At 38.9% G+C, this 21,203-nt stretch overlaps 3 protein-coding genes across 5 annotated transcripts in view; 1 reads left to right on the top strand and 2 right to left on the bottom strand.

Moving 5' to 3' along the window:
* The window catches only part of LOC138042762 (cilia- and flagella-associated protein 69-like), a 23,581-nt gene extending 22,876 nt beyond the window's left edge, over window positions 1–705 (top strand). Inside the window, 1 exon segment of the mRNA XM_068888758.1 lies at window positions 595–705. Coding sequence (XP_068744859.1) covers window positions 595–597 — 3 coding nt within the window. The 3' untranslated portion in view covers window positions 598–705.
* On the bottom strand, window positions 544–1,991 carry LOC138042742 (uncharacterized). The gene has a single exon (XM_068888734.1). It carries the CDS (start codon window positions 1,899–1,901, stop codon window positions 1,116–1,118), a length of 786 nt encoding a protein of 261 aa, XP_068744835.1. The 5' UTR covers window positions 1,902–1,991; the 3' UTR covers window positions 544–1,115.
* A 295-nt stretch (window positions 1,992–2,286) lies between these two features.
* Window positions 2,287–20,639, bottom strand: LOC138042709 (helicase POLQ-like). Of its 3 annotated transcripts, none has more exons than XM_068888693.1 (18): window positions 19,712–20,639; window positions 17,369–17,547; window positions 17,138–17,266; window positions 16,509–16,580; window positions 16,003–16,075; window positions 15,817–15,914; window positions 14,443–14,553; window positions 13,889–14,037; window positions 13,448–13,684; window positions 13,175–13,316; window positions 11,814–11,918; window positions 11,239–11,434; window positions 10,667–10,824; window positions 9,106–9,204; window positions 8,499–8,678; window positions 5,250–5,363; window positions 4,748–4,882; window positions 2,287–3,072 (listed from the first exon to the last, which is right to left on the bottom strand). In XM_068888693.1, the coding sequence occupies exons 1-18, from the start codon at window positions 20,322–20,324 to the stop codon at window positions 2,965–2,967; spliced, it is 2,898 nt and encodes a 965-aa protein (XP_068744794.1). In that variant the 5' UTR covers window positions 20,325–20,639; the 3' UTR covers window positions 2,287–2,964. The 3 variants fall into 3 exon arrangements, with proteins under 3 accessions (XP_068744794.1, XP_068744796.1, XP_068744805.1); XM_068888695.1 differs by having other exon boundaries at window positions 11,239–11,371; window positions 19,712–20,467; XM_068888704.1 differs by lacking the exons at window positions 2,287–3,072; window positions 4,748–4,882; window positions 5,250–5,363 and having other exon boundaries at window positions 8,545–8,680; window positions 9,107–9,204; window positions 19,712–20,467.
* Window positions 20,640–21,203: the final 564 nt, after the last annotated feature.

The raw sequence follows: 21,203 nt of genomic DNA, 5'->3' as shown, positions 1-21,203 counted from the left end.
CGGCTAGTGTGCGGCAAGCTGATGGCCCGACAAATTTTAACCCGATTTGACGCCATTAAAAAATCTGCAGTTCTACGACAAAAAAATCGGCCAGGGTGCGGCGGCCTTAACCCTAACCCCTTTTCTCCATTTTGATTGGCTAAGAGTAGTACAGTTGTCAGGTAAAACAGTGCATAAAAGAGGCTTGAGAGATGTCATTCTTGCAAAAAGAGGCGACAAACCAAACCCTCTAGTTGGTCAATGATCAAAGCAACTCACAGGTGAGCCCAGAATGGCGCAAGATTTGGGTTCGTGATTCGTTATACGCTTGCGTTGCTTCTGCATATTAACGATAAGTTTTTCGTGTATATTATTAATAAGTAATCAAAAGATTTTTCGCGATAAATTTGGAATAAATGAACACTTGGAAATTTTCTGAAAGAATCGAAATAGCACGTGCCGAATGTACTCATGCAATTTTTTTCGATTTTGCATGAAAAAAATTATGCTCGAACTTATTTCTTCCGAATTGAACACGAAATCATATGATTGTCTGTACAAAGGTTAATGTACTTCACTTAGAAGACCTTTATTGTTTTTTTCTCCCTTTTGCAGTGACGGAAGCACGAATCCATTGAACGATGACGAGGGTGTGCACTTAGTTGCACATCTGTAAATACACACTGCAGTTGTACAGTGTAAATAAAAGAGTTTATAACGCGGGAATCGTGTGAACCGTTGTATTCTCACTTCTCAGAGCTATTATGAATGAAAGCGAATGGTTCGGACTTTTCTCACTTGCCTGTTCCCTCCTTGCCCCCCTCTCCCCAGCTACACTTCGCCCGTTTCCACATGGAGAAAAAAGTTATCGTTCCCACTTGGGTCAAATGAACTGAGCTCATGCATTCGCTGTCAAACTCAATCCGGAGCATATGAAAAAATCTTGACCCAACGGCACGTCTCATCTTGGGAAAGGCGGAAACTTCTCGTGTAAATGTTGCAATATGTTATCAATAAACATTGTATAGAACTGAACACGACTCTTTGATTCCGCATCATAAGTTACGCCTATTATTTATGCCGCTACTCTCAACCCTTCGGCCTTTGCCGCACTGATATTTTCAGTCTTTGAGCTATTAAGTGTTTTTCGATTTTTTCTTTTCATCTGCATTCCGTAAAATAGCTGTCGCCATAACAATCGAACCTATTTGACGAAACTTGCTTTTCAAGTTTGTTGCAAGCATACTATCCCGTGAATAGTATTGACCAGCGGCAGCTTTCCTCTGAGGGTTCAACTCGCGTCTTGTGGGGATATCGCTCTCCTCAGGTAGACGAACCGATTGCCCAGTCTTCTCTTTATCCATATTGGCTTGCCACGAAAATGCTGTTCTTTCATTTGTAGCCTTGCCCTTGTCAACCTTCCCGGACAAAATTAACGACGCTGTGATAGGACTCGCCACTCGAAATTCACTGAATACCTGTGATCGCTGAAGACGATTTATATTAGGATGTAAGTGTCTCTGTGGGCCATACTTCACTTCAATGCTCTGCACTGCTGATTCGTCACAACTCTGTTGCCTCACTTGTCCTCTTCCTTTTGGCGTTGCATTCACAGTTTTCAGATAGGGTATACTCGGTCTCCGATCGTTAACAGGCGCTGTGTCATAATCCTTTTTACGACCATCAAGCAAACAAGGCAAACTGAGACGCTTATGTGTTGATGCAGGTATCGAATTAAAGCGATCCAGACTCTCTAGCAAGCTTTCCTTTGCTAAAGAAATACGTCTTAGTTCTCTGTCAATATGAAGCTTTTCTCGCGAAATAGAATCTAGTTTCTGCCTTAGGAACTTGTCCTCTATACAGTTCTGTATTTGTACCCTCTTCCGTTTTTCCGCCAACGGTCGCTGTGGATATCTCGACATTTTTTGAACAATGGAGTGTACTGACAGAATTAATTGTCCAAAGATTCCCAGTATTAGAGATCCGCAATCATTAATTAGTTGCGCAAGCTTAGAAAACAAATTATTAGCACTAATGATAATGTATATTGACAGATGTTTTATTGCTTTTTCATAGACGTGTCCTTTTTTTAATTAAAGCTAATTAGTTGTTTGAATAGTTTAAAGTTACTAAACAATCACAGGGTACTGGGAATTCATTGCGCAATTCACCTAATTGGCACTGTTCAGTTAATTGCAAGCCTTTAATGGCGCTGCCGAAAATAAATGAGCAAAACCGCGCGATAACCCTCGTTTCAGCATACATGGGACGTTCTTTCTTTTATTAAAGTTCAAAACGCCAAAAATGTCAAGTGGATAACGTATTTGACGTTTATTTTCTTCATTTCTTTGCAAGTGACATTTAGCATAACTTCATTACCATACGTCAAAAAAGGCTGCTGTGTACAAAAATTTTCCCCCAAAAAAATCGACACTTTCATCTGCTCGTGGCTTTGATATCACCTTCCCCTTAAACTATAACTATGAATTCGTCTAATGATTTCTGCATTTCAAATCATATATTTTTGCACAGAGTAGTGCGTTCATATCACGCTTACTACTGACCGCAAGTAACCTTCAGAAAGAGTTTCATTAAGGCATTACTTTCTTTTTATTTCTTTGTTAGGCTTCCTCAAATATTTAATGCATCCATCAAATTTTAAAGATCGTGGAATGCACACTGAAAGTCTGAAAGTCGTTTTTTGTTTGTTTGTTTGATTTAGTTTTGTTCTTCGTTATCGCAAAAAAAAAAAGCACAGCTGTTCTTCCAAAAAGGAACGATGATTCCTCGTAAACGAACGAATTGCCAATTAAAATTGATCGCGCTCACGAAGTATAACTGAACACTCAACCAAAGCATACTTAGAATTAAGTCATTTGTTTCAACGAATACATCGTGAACACTATTTCCATTCTGGACTTAAAATAATTATGTTCATTACAAATTTACAGAGAGACATGGCAGACTCCAAATTAAGCAAATAATTTAATCTTCAGACATTAATTCTGAATTCACTCTGTTTAATTCTTGCGGTAAACATGTCATTTCTTCCGCCTCTTCTCTCAACGCGTCCGCTTTCTCTTGTAACAACATCTTAAAGAAAACGAAAGACTGTCACTGGTCTACACTACTACCAAGACATTCAAATCAGTGGGAAAATTTGGTAGTGAATCAAATCAATCTGCTCAGTTTATAATGGCTGTTTATTTCTAACCGGACTCGCAATTGAGTATCGCTTTCACTTCTGGGTTGCGCAAATGAAACATTCCCAACCACATTTTCCTTCTCACACTGGAGGCCGTGAATAGAGAGCTTTACCAAGAATGAGCTTGGTGGCAACGGACAACTGAAAACTCAGAGTCCTAGGAAGGATTCGAACCTCCGTAACAACACCGCATGTCAGATGCTGTACGGATTGAGCTACGAGAAATCCTGGGCCCGGTTGTTCAAAATTAACGCTAATCCCAGATTAAAAATTAACCAAGGAGTTTATTTCTGTACTCCCAAATGCTGTTCAACGCTGATATTCGGCAAAACTATACAATACAGGAAGTCAGTCTTGAAAAACAAAATGAGCAAGAGAAACTTTCATCAAAAGTAATCCTGGATTAAGTTAATCGGCTTTCGTAAAACCGTGCCCTGGTCGTTTACTTAGGGTGGAATTTCCTGCGAAAGATCTCTGATGTTTCAGTTGTCCCTTCACCCGTTGCAAATGAAAAAACTGGTATATATCATCCTTCTCACAGGCTAATTTCACCTTTAAAAACGAATAGTTGCATTGTAGCCTTCATATTGGAGTACGAGAACAAATACGAGTGCGAGTTGTCTGTTTTAAAGAACGAAATTTCTCGAAATGCGCGTGCTCACAACTGCGAACTCGCACTAGCAGTCGTCGCCGTAGTCCAATCTGAAGGTCGCCATTTTACGTTCATACCAATGTTGTAGCAAAAACCCCGGAATTAAACTGGTCTGAACGCCGTGGAGGTTTGGCAAGAAAATTGAAAAAGTTCGTCCACATAACCTCAAAAATTTGGTCATTTCACGTCTTTGTTAGGATGCGAAAGGCAAAGAAATATACCAATGAAAACGAACAAGCAGGCGACCAAGAATAACGACGTCAGTTTGGTTCCAAACCCGAAGTCTACGCATCATGGAGTTGTCTTGTGGCTCTTCTGCGCAGTGCCAAAATTTGGAGACATTTAGTGCTCGCCGACACCCTGTAACTCCGCCTCTTTCGGAACAAGCCAGAGGTCGTTATTCGCAGTGCCTACCGACACAATGGGGGCTTTTGGGAACGAAACGAGAACACAAGAACGTTCTGGCCTTTTGACCAAGTGCGCTTGCTCAGAACGGAAACTCGTACTCGAAAACAAATGGTCTCTAAAAGCGATAGAGCGGTTTTCAATTGAGTGTCGAAAGTAATTAGCGAATTACTTTGGTTTTGCATTACTTCACTCAGTGATTGGTTCAAAGTTCTCGCGCCATTTTTTCAACCAATCAGAATTGAAACCAAAACCAATCGTTGCTCACGTGAGCACATTTTCCCGCGCTTTGTATCGGCGACGTGTAATTACTTTGAGTTTTGATTGGTTTACTGGATTGTCTCCGTCCTTTTTGATTGGTTAAAGTAATTACTTTGGTTTTGGTTTTTCGACACTCATTTGAAAACCGCTCTATGACAAGAAGCAATGAAAGAATGACCACAAGAGTTCGGAAAATGATACCGATAAACGATAAATGACCACGAATTGCAAAGTGTTTTTGTTACCTTGGCCGCTGACACTATCTGATTGGCCTGTCGTCTCGACAAGTGTTCAATTCCAGACACTAGCGCATTTACATCAGCCCAGGCCAGGCTGCGAAGACTTTTGTAGCCTGCTTTAAATAGCTGACGAGCACGGGCCTAAAGAGAGATTTTAAATAAAATTCACAGAGCCTTAGTTTTGTGATGTCTGGTAACTATCTAAAAATATGGAGAGAAAAGAGCAGGGGATGACCAACGCATTCCCAATTGCAGATCTTGAGTTTCTAAGCGCACACAATTTCCTTTACGCATGATCTTTATGCCATGACAGCTGTGAAGATTCAACAGGTGGGTATGGGACTTGTTCGTGATAGAACAACAAAGTATCGTAATCAGCCTGACAAGACACTCAACAAAAGTCATGTGAACAAAAAAAAAAACGAACCTGTCATGTGAACAAAAAAAAAAAACCGAACCTTTACGCTACACCGTTAATGGTCGAGAGTAAAGACACATTTCCACCCACCTGCTTCACACCAGGGACTTCCATAAGAGGAATAAGTTCCAGACTTGCCGTGTAGGATAGTTTCTTTACCATTGCTTCCAACAACAGATTCAACCCCCAAAATTCATTCAATTCCTGTGGTATTGAATCATAATACAATTTACATGATTATTAAGCCGGTGATACACGGTTCAACATTTGTTGATCAAAAAATGCTGCAGCTGTTGTTCACCAAATGTTGTACAGTGTGTCATTGATTTATGCCATTCAACACGTTGAAAATTGTTGAACGAGAATAGACACCAGCTCTATTCCGTTCAACACGTCTGTGCAACATTATTCTCAACAAATGTTGCAAGATGTTGAACCGTGTGTCATCGGCTTTAAGTGCAAGTAACAGGTATCCTATACGTCTTTGCTAAATTTGCATTAAGTATCTGTATTTCCACTACACGGCGAACTTTTCTTTACTGGCGACTGCTCTTTCTTACACTGAGGGCCTCAAGAATCATAAACCCTGACATGAACTTTGCCGTACATTGTTTGAGACCTGTGGCATTTGAGCCCGCGCATATGTTGGTCAGTAGTTCATGCGTGGCAGCCATTTTGTTGTAATGCAGTTTAGTTCTAAGTTGAATTAAGGTGATTCCCTAGAAAGAGAACTTGTCATATATTTCCGATAAAACTTCGCACACCGTTGTACCATGTCAAGGAGATGATAAAAATGTGATAAAAGAGGGGGTCACCGACCTTGTTTCTATGTTACGACGCTGACGAATACGGCTATTTAAGTCACTTTGATAATTTGCCGCACATCCCCAATGTTGGACAAATTTAGCTCGATTTTTTAAATGTAATCACCGTTATAACGCAGAGCCTGGTGTCATTCTGTGATTAATTCGCGTTCGTACCTGAAAAATGTGTTTGAATGCCTTTGTGAGTACATAACACCCTAAAATTAGTTTAACTCGAGTGTGTACTGTTCGACTCGTAATAACTCCTTCTATAAAATTTTATGAAATTGCCAAAAAACTGGCCATAGATTTTTGCTGATTTTCTTTCTTCTCCATGAAGACACCGTTCTCAGCAGAAATATGAAATAAAAAATAGGGTCACCGAACATAGCGATGCCTTGACGGATTAAGCTTGGAATCAATGAAAATCTGCCATTTTATCAACGTGCGCGAGCAAATGACGCAGGAAATTATGCGCAGTAGGGTTGCGCAATGAAAAACTAGGGAATCACCTTATCGACGGTGCCTACTATTGCTGTTGCACATACGTTCTGCGCATCTCGAGATACTCGGGTTTCCTATCAGCAATGCTCACTGATACAGTGGTATTTTCGTGCGGTTTACAAAGTAGGAGAAAGTAGATCTTAGTAAGTATTATTGGTATCCAAAAAGAAAATTGGGGGTATCCATGCATTTTTGAGAGATAATTAAGCTTCAATTTGAGAAAAAAACGCCATACATTGCTTTGTATTTTAAAGCTGTTTACAAATATTATTCATGAATTATCTTTGAAAAATGCGTGGTTACCCCCAATTTTCATTGTAGATTTCAACAACACTTGTTCAGATATACATTTCCTGCATAATCATAAACCAACGCAAAAATATCTTTGAGTTAGTAGGCACCATCCTTAAGCCAATTCAATAAGGTTACAACACCTTCCTGTCGCCAACTGGCCACTTTTTCTGGAAAGAATAGACCAGACCACAGACCATCACGCCAGGAACTCCTCGACCGTCTAATGATTTGCGAATAGTTTGTGAACAGAATTTTACGAACAGAGTTGTGCGTTGGGGCCTTTAACTAAAAAGGTAATACTGATTGAATCACTTAAAGTACCCCAGTGATAAAAAAAAATCACTTCCTTTTTTCCTGCAGATTTTGAAAGTATATACATTTGCTTAACACCTGACTGGCAAAATCGTGAGCTTTGATTTTTATCCACAGGCCGTCTACTTTGAGTGTAGGTATTGGATTTCACGGTCCGCCATTACTCACGTTCAAAACTGACTGATTTTGAAAAGTGACGTCCAAGGCTCACTAGCTTAAAATTTCAGCGTGTGAATGCATCTTATTATATATGCAAAACACTCGTGTTGCATATTAATTCAGCGGCGTACCCACGAATTGCGTTCTCAAACAAGTGAGCCTTTGACTTCATTTTCTCCTCGATCCAGCTCTCTCGAGATCTAGAAGTTAGACAGACAATTAAATAGGAAAATTCCAGTTAAAATAAACAGGTGTCTTAAAACTTTGGTCGCTTAGTGTTAATTTAATATAGTTTTGAAATCCAAAGAAAAATAGGAAATGATTTTTTGGTCAAAAAGGCACTTTAAAAAAAAAGTTGACAAAGATTTGCTTTCAAGAGAGCGATTTTCAGTTGAATGTCGTAAAACAGATACCAACGTAATTACTTCGACCAATCACAGCAGGTGCAAACAGCGCAATGAAGAAATCCAAATTCGTAACAATTCCATGCAACTTGCTCAAAGCGCGGGGAAAGTCGCGCGTGCAAGTCGCGATTGGCTTTGAATTTCCTTCTCATTGGTTGATTAATTCACGCGAGACTTTTAAACCAATCACTAAGCGTAGCAATTGAAATCGCGTAATTACTTTTGACAGTCATTTGAAAACTGCTGTAGCAAACCCTAAAGGCCTGGCCAAACGCTCGCAGCATTTCAACGCAACATCTCGCAACATTGTTGGGCACAACATATAGCATACGTTTGGCCACCCAGTTGCGATATGTTGCAACAGGTTGGATGATGTTGGATCGAATTTGAAAACAGTCAAAATTTTCGTGCCGCATTTTGGATGTTAGAGCGTCGCACCGGTATCGCGAAGTCACGGGTTCAAACCCCGTTGAAGTCCTACGCAATTGTAAAAATTGCGTACATAACTGCGAGGATCATAGCTTCACTTGATTTTGGATGTTGCATGATGTTGCATTTGTTTGGTCACGTGCAGGCAACATTGTTGCACTAGGGCATGCGCGATAGGTCCACTTGTTGCGCGACAGGGCCTGGGGCACAAAACATTGAAAATGTTGCGTGTGTTTGTCCAGCCACTTCAACACGGCGCAACACATGTCGCAACATCAAGGCCAGGCCTTAAGAAAAAGACTTACACTGGTGAATCTTCAAAGTACAAAATGACAGAAGGACAATGACAACAGCCGTCTAGCTCTCCCTGACATTTTATCAGGCTGAGGGCGGGAAAATTTCCCATTAAGTGAACAATGGTTTTCTTAACTTACGCGTGTGAAGTGCACCATACATGAGGCAAAAGATGAAGTTGAAGTCAAAAGATTCTGCACAAATCCGCGCGTCACATTAAACAAAGCAGCTGTTTCCCAGATTGTGTGCTCTTTCATCAGTTTGTGAAGAATAAGGGTCAAGTAGAAACGCTTCAAAGGCCTTTCGCTGTCGTTATCGTTCTGAAAAAGATGCAAAGGAAATTAAAAATAATGATAATAATTCCATCATTGAGCCATTAATATTTTCGACCCCAAAAAGCCATTTGGATGGCTTAAACTGAAATGTGTGGAAGATAATCGAGCTTAATCAATACTGCTCAACAATGAGGGAACATTGCCTGTCAAAAAATATATCTCAAATCGGATCAACTGCGAGGACCGGCATGTCCAAAAATTCATTAGCTATTTAAATTCATTTCATGCAAAAAGAAACGAGGTAAATCTCACAAAGGACAAAGAATGCAAGAAAAGAATAAGAAAATGAGAAAAATTCTTTGTAACGCATATGGAAAGTGAGTTCGTTCGCAATTGGGTATAGATTTGGTAAAAAGTGTCGCGAAAAAATCCACTGCGTTTGCTATATGGCAAACACCTGACCTTCAAATACCTTTTTTGCTCTCAGACCAGAGGCTCTTCTTGATAAAATGCTTTCCGTGGCACCCACCAAACGAGCGACCTCTTGTTCTGAGTCATTCAACGATATTACCTGCCGGAGATGACATGCAAATACAAGTTCTCTTGGGTTTACTACATTAAATGGTCCAAATTTCGTTCCAAGTACACCAGGTATTTTCTGTTTCATAACCATACCAGAAAGCACCCCTTGTATTGAAGACACGCACGTGTGTTCAGTAAAAGGGACCCTACTATCTCCGGCAACGGCCTTAAACGCCATTGAACAATGGCTGTGCTGGTAGGTTTAGAAGTTAGCTTCATTTCTTTCCAGTTCTCTACAAATCTGCAACGTGGAATGACCAAAATATGTCACTCTACGGAAGAAGTAGGTTCATTACAGCAAGTGTTGATTTTCTCTCTCAAATTCTCACAATTCAGTTAGTAGATAGCGGAGCCAGTTTGTAGAGGTTGGATAAACGGAACAATGACAGAAGGAAGATAGAGGTGACCCTCGCAATTATTTAAGCAATTGCCTCTTATTGACACTTGAAATTGAAAACATTTTCAGGTGTCAATAAAAGACAATTGCTTTAATTCTCCAGATAAATGCGAGGATCATTTCTATCTTTCGTCAATAACTCGCACTTCAAATATACCTTTCTTTCAAACGGAATAATTGACAATTATTCCTCGAGCCCGAATGGGCTCTGAGTCAATAGAACATGAGGCGGAAGGCCGAATGGGCTATTGACTCAGAGGCCATGAGGGCGAAAGGAATAATTGTTTTAGTAAAATCCAACTAGTTGGTCAAAAAAATATCAAGACAAAACATCTTTCGCTAGTTAAAGCTAGACTTTAATTGTTGTTCTGGTTTTCAAAGCCGGCGCTTTTCGCTACTAGTGGGCTATAACAAATAGCTTACTAGTAGCTCAACCAATCAGAATGCAGCATTAATAATAGACCACTAGTTGAATTTTACTAATAATAGCAAATTTTCAAATGCAATTATAGATGTTTAAGGCGTAACGCGCCCGAGGAAAGGATGAAAACTAGTTGCTTGGTGACGGGTGAAATAAGGATTCGAACTACCTCCGTAACCACCAGTCGGAGGTCGTGTTCATTGAGCTATGACACCTCCTGGGGACCTAACCCTAAACCGATACAGAAAAGTTGAAAAACTTGCAATCTTCAATGAAGTTTTGAGTGAGGTGACGTCCAAGACCTTAAGATCACTATTTTCCCCTAAAAAAAATAAGCCAAATGCTAACCGTCTCGTGTTAGAATAATCTGTCGCTTCTGCCAGAGTGTTTTTTTTTTGGACAATTCTCGAGACAAGTACTCTGTTCTTTAGACCGCCGGCAAAACTTAGCCTCGCTTGTAAGCAAGCAAATGCGTTCTGTGCATGTGATCTAATGACCACTTTTGAGTCCCCCCCAAACGACCACAAAACAGTTGCACAATTTTTACAATGGAAAAAAAAACGGAATCCAAACAGTCTTGAACTCCACTATTGAGGGTAAAAAGGGGCATGACAGCCGTGACGTATTTAACACCTGTTTAAAATAAGTCATCCATTCTGGCTCAATTGAATCCCTCATGTCCATTGGTGTCACTAGATACAGCAGGTGTAGTTCATTGTCCAACACCAAGCTTTTATGCGCTCGCTCAAGCTCTTGATAGATTACAGGACTGCTTTCCAAATCAACGCAACCTACAACGGGAAGAAATATTCAAAAAATTCTTTGAAGACATAAAAATGGTTTTACCGTTGGTAGTCGAGTACTTTCCTTGTTTCACAAGAAAAACGTTTGCTTTAGTGGGTGTAAGCTCTTTGGAACACATTCTACAACCTTCTCTCTGTTGGCACTCTATTTTCCTTTCCTTCTGTTATTGTGCAATTAAAGTTGCTACCTTGTTTTTTTTCGGTTGAAACGCATAAAAAGTTCTGGATTTACCATAATAAAATCAAGCATTGGCTTGCAGGCTCATTTGGATCCTTGTGGCTTCATCTCAGTCTCAAGTGATTGTTGCAAGTCTTAACTAAGAAAGCAACTAAATATCCAAGACAACAACCATTCATTCTAGCAAGCCACTTATATGTCAAGGCCTTGATTTTACAACTGACCTTTAAAAGTTGCTTGTCCCAGTCGAGTGACCTCTGCCTTACTCCTATTGGATACCTTAACATGACCAAGCTGTTGCAAGGAGTGTAGACATGTTTCCACCTCCTCATCAAGATTCATTGCCTGGTAATCTGACTGAACAAACAACAATGTGCTTTGATGCATAAACTCTTTTACTTCTTCAACTGTCTTGCAAATCTGAAAACGACAGGGAAAGTGACGGTAAAATGAATGCCATTACAGTCAAGATGACCATTTATTCGTCAAAGGAAGAGAATTCCATAAGAAATCTTGAACAAAAGTTTCAGGGCAATGGTGACCATATCAGTGATACTAAATCAGTGATACTCTCAAATGCCCTTAAAAACAATGTGCAGGGAGACCAAAAATTCAAGTAAAATGTAGCACGCTTAATACCCCAATCAACTGGCCATTTTCACCAACCTAAAGCAGTTGAATTAAAAGGCAGCAAAGAAAATTCCAGCACCATCACAGCTGGACTTAGTTGTACTCATAACGTAGATGTCACACAATTTGTGCTTGACAGAGCAACTATACTTCTGGAAATTAAGGCTACCTTGAGTCCAATGAGGGTGAGGACCAAAGTGCATAATCCCTTTCCATTCTCAACCAATAGCCTGCTCAGACAGCTCTCCATGGGGCCTGAAAATAAGTGACCAATCTGAAACATAAAGAAAAGGAAACCATTAACAACAAGTTACAGTATACAGTAGACAACAAGGTCTTCTTCAGAAGAGTGCAAGAAAGTCTAAATTTGAGATAAGGAAAATCTTTTAATGGCTGTGAAGCATACTGCCTGTTCTCAAAAACACAAAACAGGGGAAGTTAGGTACAGGGTTTGGAACAGAGGAAACTACCCCAAAGGCAAGTGACATGCACTAGTTTTTGCAATGCCTGTGTAAGTGAGGTGGTGGGAAATTATGTCATTATGAAAGAATGACAGAAACTATCACAGCTGCAGACTGTTGCAAACTGACACCCACAATCAATTTTATGTGAAAATGTGAAGCCCACAAGATTAAGTGTTACACATGCAAGTGCAATGCCTGCAGGCAGAGAGACCCAAGCAATGATTGTCATAATGTACCCCTTTCATGATGGTGGCCAAATGAAATTATATTTATTTTCTTTTAGTGTGAATAATCCTTTCTATCCCTGCTACAATATGCAAAATGTAAATAAATATGTATTCAAAAATGAGGGCAGCAGGCAGTGCTTGAAATTAAAAAAAAAATCCAGGTATTCCTGTTTCAAAAGCCAAGGCAACCAAACCTGTGAATTTTGCTGCTCTAATAAATCCTTGGTTGCCCTTTAGGAAAACTCCTATGATTAAATACATGCCATGTTTGAGATGCAATCACATGGCAGTCAAGCTTGAATATCCCATAGCTCTTAGTGTACACCTGTGGTTTTTTGAGGAAGTCTGGGTTTAGGTTTTGACATATTCAAAATGGCACTCTTCGACCTACATGTTTGTGATATCGTCTCTCGCATTTTCCTATCTGACAATGTTTTGTAAAAGCTACAGGTAATGAAAACACAGAAAAATTCTTAGCTATGGCAAATTAATTATTATTATTGCTATTATTTAAACTTCACAGTACTATTTGACATTGACATTAGAAAACTGACTAGAAAGTCAAGTGTTGCTAATGATAAATTCATTTTCTATTCTTCTGGATTGTCCATTGTTTTTTCCTCAGGCAACCAGGCTTTTTATTTTACCAAAAACTAGTCACCCTGTAAACTTTCTGGTCGTCTCAGACGCTGGGACAACCACCAATTTTGAGCACTGGCAGGTCTGATAATTAACACCAATAACAGAAAAATATAAGAAAATGATGTCATTTATTGAGGGGATATTGGATATGGATGTAGGATGAAGCAATGTTTTTGTGGATGGTTTGTTTGTATTACCTTTGGTTTTTCAGCTTCTTTGACAATAAGAATACTCTCTCCTGATGTGTCAATACCAGCTCGTCCAGCTCTGCCAACCATCTGTTTATATTGGCTCTGACTCAATAACGCACTTCCAACATAAGGAGCACGAACAATGACCCTGCAGATAACAGGAAGGGTAACTATTAACAGACAGTTACAAAGAAAAAAATCATTTCATAATAGTATTATTTGCATAATCAGGAAAGTATCTCTTCCCTTAACTATTCAATAAATGCAATTTGGTCATACCTCTTAGCAGGTAAATTAACTCCAGCTGCCAGTGTAGAGGTACAAGTCAAAAGACAAAGAACACCCTGACTGTAGCCATCTTCAATTAATTTGCGTTCATCCATTGTCAACCCACTGTGGTGGTAAGCCAATCCAAATGGAATGGTCTTTTTCAAAACAGGACAAAGTGCAGTTGCTTCATTGAATAAAGCTTTCATCAGTTGACGCCTCTCCTGGGCTTTGACTTGCATCATTTCACTAACACAAAAAACAAAAAGGTGAGGCAAAGTCTAGGATTTTTGTTCATGGGAGTATCTCATTTGACATTCTTAACAACAAGTGTATGCACATGCTACGTTAAGATAGACTTTCATTTGTGACATGGCAAACCCTAATGCTTTCATGCCTCAGAATTTTACTAAGAGGGTATTTGTGAAGTGACACATCTAGGATTTCATTTACCTTGGCATAAACTTTACCAGCAACAATGCTAGGTTTTGACAGTTCTTTTTTGTTGAACAAAATATCAGGCATGAGTGCTTTGGAACAACTTCCAAAACAAGAGCCAATAACTGGTCTGGATCCTGTGTTAACAATTCCTTGTTTTGGCCCTACAAAGAAAAAAAAGCTGGAACCTCTCTACACAGTACAATAACATGATATCTTATCCTACAGCATAAAAATTTGAGATTTAAAGTATTGAACTACACAAAAACATTTTTGCTATGATAAAATTTTATCTCCTTTCAGTGGTCTGACAAGGGCACTTCTGAGTTGCCAAAAGTTCATGTTTTTAATACTTGAAATGCTTTAAATTGAAGTTTGTTACCTCACAGTCATCAACATTATTCACAACGTACTGGGCCATCTACAAAGCTGGAACTAGCTAGCTGGCTATTTTCTATATATTTTGAAACAATGTAGTGTCTGACAGTATCCAGATAATTTCAGTCAAATCATTGGAAATCTTTTTTGTAAATATCATTATCATTGCCATTTGAGTGAATCAGCATTACCTGTTTATTTTTTACTGTTCTCACAGGTTTGTAAATTTTATCCAAAGGATCTGATGCTTTTGGGACTTCATAAATATCACAGCCAAGTTTATAGAACTCCTTCAATTCCACCTGAACAAATTAAGCATATCAAGTAATACCCAACAAAAATAACTAGTAATCCAGGAATCTGGCATTTTTATTTAAACAAGAACAAAGTAATAATGAAAGTCCCTTTGATGAGTTTTCTGAGTTCCACAAATGGCTTATATTTTTTAGAAAATTAACACAAAAGGTCAACAAAGCTGGATTTAAACAAAATTTGTTTTCATCCCCAAATGGACACATGCAATTTTTCAACAAAGACAGATGAGATCTTTTCCACCAAAAGACAAAACCTTAAGGACGGTGCCTACTATTGCTATTGGGCATACGTTCTGCGCATCTCCAGATACTCAGATTTCCTATTGCTGATGCTCACTAATACAGGGATATTTTTGCGCGGTTTAAAACTATCCGGAAAAAGTAGATCTTAGTAAGTACTCTTGGTATTCAAAAAGAAAATTGGGGGTAACCATGCATTTTTGAGAGATAATTAGGTTTCAATTTTAGAAAGAACGCCATACATTGCTTTGTATTCTACAGCTTTTTACAAATATTATTCATGAATTATCCTTGAAAAATGCGTCGTTACCCCCAATTTTCTTTTTGGATTTCAATAACACTTGTTAAGATCTACATATCCTGCATAATCACACACCGGGGCAAAAATATCTTTAACTAGTAGGTACCACCCTTAATGAATGTAGTCAACAGCCATTTATTATTTCAATGATGGATTATGTTTTTCTTGCCAGCTGAGCTTGCAAATAAAGTGCTGTTGCATTCTTGTGTGGCAGACAAATGGCATCCAGTGTGTGAGAATAGAATTTTCTCTCCACAGGACAAAGCAGGTACTTCTGGTTGGACAAGATTAGCTTGGGAAGCCATGGATAAGCCCCTTCTTGCCCTTGACTGCAACCAGTGATATACCCCGGTAATAAAACAAAGTAGAACATGCTATTTAACTATGGGTGTGCATTTAAACAAGTCCTTCCACCACGACAACACCCAGGTGCTACTTTAGAAGCCAAAGAGCCACCCTAACTTTTTTTTGCAAGATCACCTTCCTCGCAATCAACTGAATAACTTCTGCAAAGAACTGTTGCATGTTGTATGAAGAAATAAAGGTTAACCCCTTTTTGGGTATTGCACTTATTGTTTTGTACAACACTAGTGAAAACTCTTTCCAGAAGTTAAAGGATGTTCAATGCTCAAAACTGTTCAGAATTTGAGGAACAATAATATTAAAACAACAAAACACAGTTTGGAATTATTACAACTATCAAATCTTACAGGTCTAAAATCATTTGAATAAATATCAGCTTTCAAAAACTGCTTCAGATCTCCAACATTACTCAGTGTTGCACTCATGCCAATTATTTGGGTAAGAGCTGAAACAAAAAATGAAAAAAAAATGTTTACAACAAATCATCTGAGAAATAAATCACCGTTCAAATGTAGAATATACACAGTACTTACGTGATGCAAACATGAGCTTGGATAAACACATCTCTAAAGTTGCTCCTCTTCCAACCTCTCCTAACATGTGCAGCTAAATAGATATACAGAAAATAAAAATCTCACTTGTTGTGTTGTGATCATGGCAAAAAATCAAGACAAGAAGCCAACCAAAGTCGAAGGCAACCTTTTTTTTCTCTAGCTTCCATCAACTTTTTTTCTTTGTATGGTCAGGGAGGTTACTCAAAGACTGTCTCATGCTGTTGCAGAAAACCTGATACTCATTTTAACACCCTCAAGTGGATAGTCAAAGCTGAGAGAATTTTGGGGTGTGCATGCTGAGATTTGAAACAGGAGTCCTGGGATGTGGTGTGCAAGCAATATCCACTCCATAAATCAAACATAGGGGCAGAAAATACACTTACAAAAATTAGTTTAATTTCAAAACTATACATAAGTTTACCTCTAAATTTACAGTAGAACTAACTCTCAATGTTCTTCTGAACTCATAATTGCCTCTCACATACCTCATCCACTACTGCAATACCTAATGTCGACAATCTGTCTTCTCCAATAAGACTGTTAACCAGAGCATTTGCCTGTAATAATTGAGACATAGCTTTACAGGGTTAGGCTTATTGGGGAAATGGTGAGTGGAAGCCTAATGGACCTTTGATTATGTGAATTGAAACTGGAATTTTACAGCTTATAGTGGAGCCACATTTACAGACATCTTCTTGCTATGGGCATCTTACATTATGAAATTAGACCAGCATAATACAGACATCTGTTTATATGGACAAATGACACTTTTTCTAGTCCACGTGACAGATTTTAAGACAAGGATAACCTTGCTAATACCAAAACTAATTCAACTACATGTCTTTGAAGGTCTATTCTAGGTTTATCACTCAGAAAATAGACTTCTGGAAAAAGAATTATTATTTAAGTATAGTTGGCATAAGGCTTCATTAAGAACTGTTTGATGCTAGCGCACTGTAAAAAGTCAGTCTGTAGATCTTACAGTCAGTGTAAAAAATTGAAAAATTACTTTGCTAAATATAACCTCTTTGATACTCACACCCTATTAACTGGACACTATCCACGGTTTCTGACAAGGAATTGACTAAAGATGCAAGTACTCCAAAAATCTAACCTTTTCTATTGTTGCAACATATACAGATTTCTTTTTGTGTCTTTTGCGAGGAGGAAGCTTTCCACGGCTGGCAGCATATTCTTCCACTAAGAATCCAAGCTCAATGGCAAATTGGCTCAATGATTTAACCTGTTTGTTGCCATGATAAAAAACACTTACTGTCACGTTCTCCATTTTAAATGCTATGAACTACACTTTTGATTTAAACTATGAGACAGTCAATTTTAATACCTTTTCCTGTACAATAGAAACAAAAGGAAGGATAAATAATACATCCTTTCTTTGTAACAACAACTCCTTGAAGATAAGAATCTCTGCCACCAATGTCTTTCCTCCACTTGTGGGTAGAGAGTAAATTAAATTTTTTCTTTCCTTGACAGCAGGCAGATTAAGGCAGTCCATTTGCCAGTCTGGTAAAAACGCAAAAATGTTCTGTCAACAAGTCACAAAAGTTTTGAGAGTATCGTCAGTTAAAAAACACTCAACAGGCCCTAGTCACAGACCTGCAGGTAACCCTGTAACTATTACCATAAAATATTGTGTTCAACTATAACTGCCATATACCCTACAACTACGTTGTAAACAAAATTCAAGGTTCCAGCTAGGGAAAGGAGCAAAAAAATTACTCATGATGAGCTAGTTGCTAGGTGTCACGAGTTGAAAAAACGAAAAATATTATTCAAGTGATCCTCTCACTTATCTGGGACAATTTAAGCAATTGTCTCCTATAGACACCTGAAATTTTCAGGCGGTTTCAACAGGATTCAAACCCATGATTTGTGCACTGCCTGTGCAATGCTCTACCAACTCAGCTATCAAGCCACACAGTTGGGACCAGGTCAATTGGTTGGATCTTGCTCCCACTATGTGGCTTCAACTGTGGTGCCTCATAGCTCAGTTGGTAGAGCATTGCTCCGGACTTGCAGAGGTCATGAGTTCGAATCCATTGAAGCTGCCTTCAAATACACATTTCTTTCATGAGTTGAATACTTATTCTTTTCATAGCTGCCTCCTACTCCCATCCCCCATAGCATTAAAAGGTCTCTATTTACTACACTATGATGTCATGCCAAAACATCAGATTTCACAACTTTACCCAGTCAAGTACTGTACTTAACCAGCTTACAGAGATCATTAGGCTGTTTTGGAATTATGAACCAGGGATTCAAATCTGGTTTGGGTTACAGGTCACAACCAAATCATGCAGCATTTATTTTGGGAGTCAGCAGACTGCTCTACCACTGTAACATTACACCATCAATGCTGGTCACACACATAGTTTTGCATTTTTCCCAGAAAGCGGTTTATGCCTAGACTTGCTTTAATTTTGCAACATTAATACTGGGGTGATATTTCACTAATAATTTTATTGCTGTGCAAGCCCGAAAACCGTTAACACTTTGATTTGATTTTGACATTTCCCATTATACACTACAGCAACCAGTCAGAAGTGACATAAAACCACAAGCTATTACAGTCAAACCTCAATTCTCCAGACCTCTGGTCCAAATTTGTCATGAATTTTTATTAGTCACGACCAAGATCCGTAGCCATATTCTTTTTAGAACTACAGCGTTGAAAAGTGAAGAAAAGGGGAGTTTGTTTTTGCTTTCAAAAAGCAAAAGCAGCGCTCGCACACGCATCGTAACTAACAAAGAACTTTTGAATGAGTTCTGATTGGCTTAGAGTTGCTTCGTTGTCAAGTGAAATTTCAGCGTGGTAGGCAAAATAAACAAGCCACACTGCGTCACAAATGTGTATTCATGATCATCATGTCCTTGAAGCATAAGCAATCTGTTCTTTCGATAAAAAATAAACAGCATATAATTTTGCGATTAGAGAAAGGAGAAAAAGGTACCAATTTGTCAGCTGAATATAGCGTTAACAAGCATCAGATACCTGATATCCGCAAGAAGGAAAAGATCATGAAGTTTGCCGACACGTGTACAGGTATTCACAACAGATAGTGAATGTGTAGACCATATTGTTTTCCAAACGATTTGTGAAGTTTTGCTTCGCAATTAAATGTCACTTCTTAGTTTAATCAGTTTTTGTTCCTCATTAACATTCATATTCTCCATTATCCAGACTCTCAATTATCCGAACTATTTCGTCTAGTCCCAACGAATCCGGATAACTGAGGTCCGACTGTACCATTACTGGTTGTGGTTTACCTAGTTCTCTCACACATGATTGGTTTTTTGCTTGAAACACAAAAATATTCATAAATATTTATAGAGTTCACGGTTTTCAGCTAATCATAGTAAGTTGAGACAGTTAGATACATTTCTTGGAAACAAAACAAAGGGTATTACTAAAACCTGGATCGTGGTTGGGGTTAATATTACTGTCCCAAGTCAAATGTATGGGTAAAGATGAAAACCCATCTTGCCCTAATTAAACCTTTTGCTTATATACCTCCTTCACCCATGCTTTAGGGTTAGGGTTAGGGCTAGACTGAGAGGAAAGTTTTCTTTTGGTATCATTTCTTATAAACTTCTCTTTCTTGTTTTACACTTCCTTGCAGACATAATGCAAACAAGCAGTTTCTACATTGTAGTAGTAATGCCTCACCATATAAGGTTTCTATTCCCTTGAATTTAAGTAACAGCTCTTTAACTTTCATTGGCAAACCATAAAATTGATCGCAGGCGTCTTTCAAAGAAGTTTGATCATTGTCATCCCCCAGAGCATTTGACGCAGGACAAGATGATGTTATTATTTCACTCAAGTTTAAAGCGGCTAAGTCTGCATCGTCATCGTAAAAACTAGAATTGTTTATCAAACTTTTAAAGCCATTTCTAAAGGGAGAGTCTTTTCGTTGATGAAACGTCTTGCAAAATGATGAGGATCCATCCTTGTCATGAACTCTACTTAAAAATGGAGTACTGCAAAAAGCGTTTTGTCCCGACAGACCATGATCCATGTCGTCAACGATGTCCGCAGTTCTTTTCTCGGCACAGACATCACTCTCCCTAAAACTTTTGCGTGAAGTGCTCCGTCTCGAACTCTTACTTTTTGTCGTGTTAGAACTACGATTCTTCCGGATTTCATCGTCTTTTGCCAGTGAAACACAGGTACTCTCGCATCTACTAAAGGTGATCTTCTTCACTGAAGGCACACCATTGCGTGGCCGTTTGTGCTCGCTCATTGGAAGTGACTGTGCTTCCCTTTTGGCAGTTTCCATTTCCCTGCATATATGAGCCCATTATAAGACGACTTTTTTCCCACAATTTCTAAAAACAAGAGGAATTAAATTTTGTGTAAGCGCACATAGTACAGATGTGAGCCGCCATGTTTACCAGACACCAATGGCCTGGGACGACCATGAACGACACTAGCAGCTCCAGCCCCCAACAGACCAACACAATCAGCTCTCGAAATTGTTAGGGAACAGAGTCTCTTTCGATCTTGCTAGATAAGATCGAAAGAAACTCTGCTAGCAGGGTACTTGTTGGGGGGAACTGATAAGAAATTGGGGGCTTCCCCCAAAAAATGAGAGGTAAAAAGGGGGGTGTTTGAAAAATATAAACACTCACAAGGTAATGAAAAAAAATTTTTCATTAGCAAATGTAAACACCATTCAAGGATATTTAATATTCGAGAGTGTAAAATGGGGTTGACAGGCTTACATGACTCCTTGTACGTGGTCTGGCTTCCTTTTCCTTTGTCATAATTTTGCTCTCTCAAGTACATATTTGAATGGACCACTCTCTTAGGCACTTCCAGTGAGATTTCATTCAGCAATGGCTTTTGTTCTAAGAGATTAGTTTTGCTCGTTTTTCTGACTTCTGCATCGTCATGTTATTGGTTTGTGGCCATGAGGTAGGTTAGGGGTATCTCTAATTTTAGGGATACTAAAGGAGGGTTCCTGAAAATGTTTAATGCACCAATTTCTTGTAATGGCCAGATAGTGTTAACCATCTGCAAGGAATCTTGTTGGAAACTCCAGGAGATTCCCTTGTCACTTTCTGTTGCTTATTCCATCTTGTCAGCACACATTTCGAACCTTACCAGCCATTCTGCTGTGTTAACCAGCTGGGTATTTTAGAGAGTAGCACTCACT

Source organism: Montipora capricornis, chromosome 1, assembly GCF_036669925.1.
Source record: "Montipora capricornis isolate CH-2021 chromosome 1, ASM3666992v2, whole genome shotgun sequence".
NCBI classification, from domain to species: domain Eukaryota; kingdom Metazoa; phylum Cnidaria; class Anthozoa; order Scleractinia; family Acroporidae; genus Montipora; species Montipora capricornis.
The sequence above is the reverse complement of the archived record's forward strand: the minus strand, read 5'-3'. Positions and strand labels throughout refer to the sequence as shown.

Excerpts from the sequence above, each read along its gene's own strand:
- LOC138042742 (XM_068888734.1), bottom strand. The coding sequence starts at position 1,901 with ATGTCGAGATATCCACAGCGACCGTTGGCGGAAAAACGGAAGAGGGTA.
- LOC138042709 (XM_068888693.1), bottom strand. The coding sequence starts at position 20,324 with ATGGAAACTGCCAAAAGGGAAGCACAGTCACTTCCAATGAGCGAGCAC. Across the intron at positions 14,554-15,816 it reads ATTCAAATGATTTTAGACCT|GTGGAATTGAAGGAGTTCTA; the intron begins GTAAGATTTGAT and ends TAATTTGTTCAG. Across the intron at positions 8,679-9,105 it reads CTGGTCTGAGAGCAAAAAAG|AACGATAACGACAGCGAAAG; the intron begins GTATTTGAAGGT and ends CATCTTTTTCAG.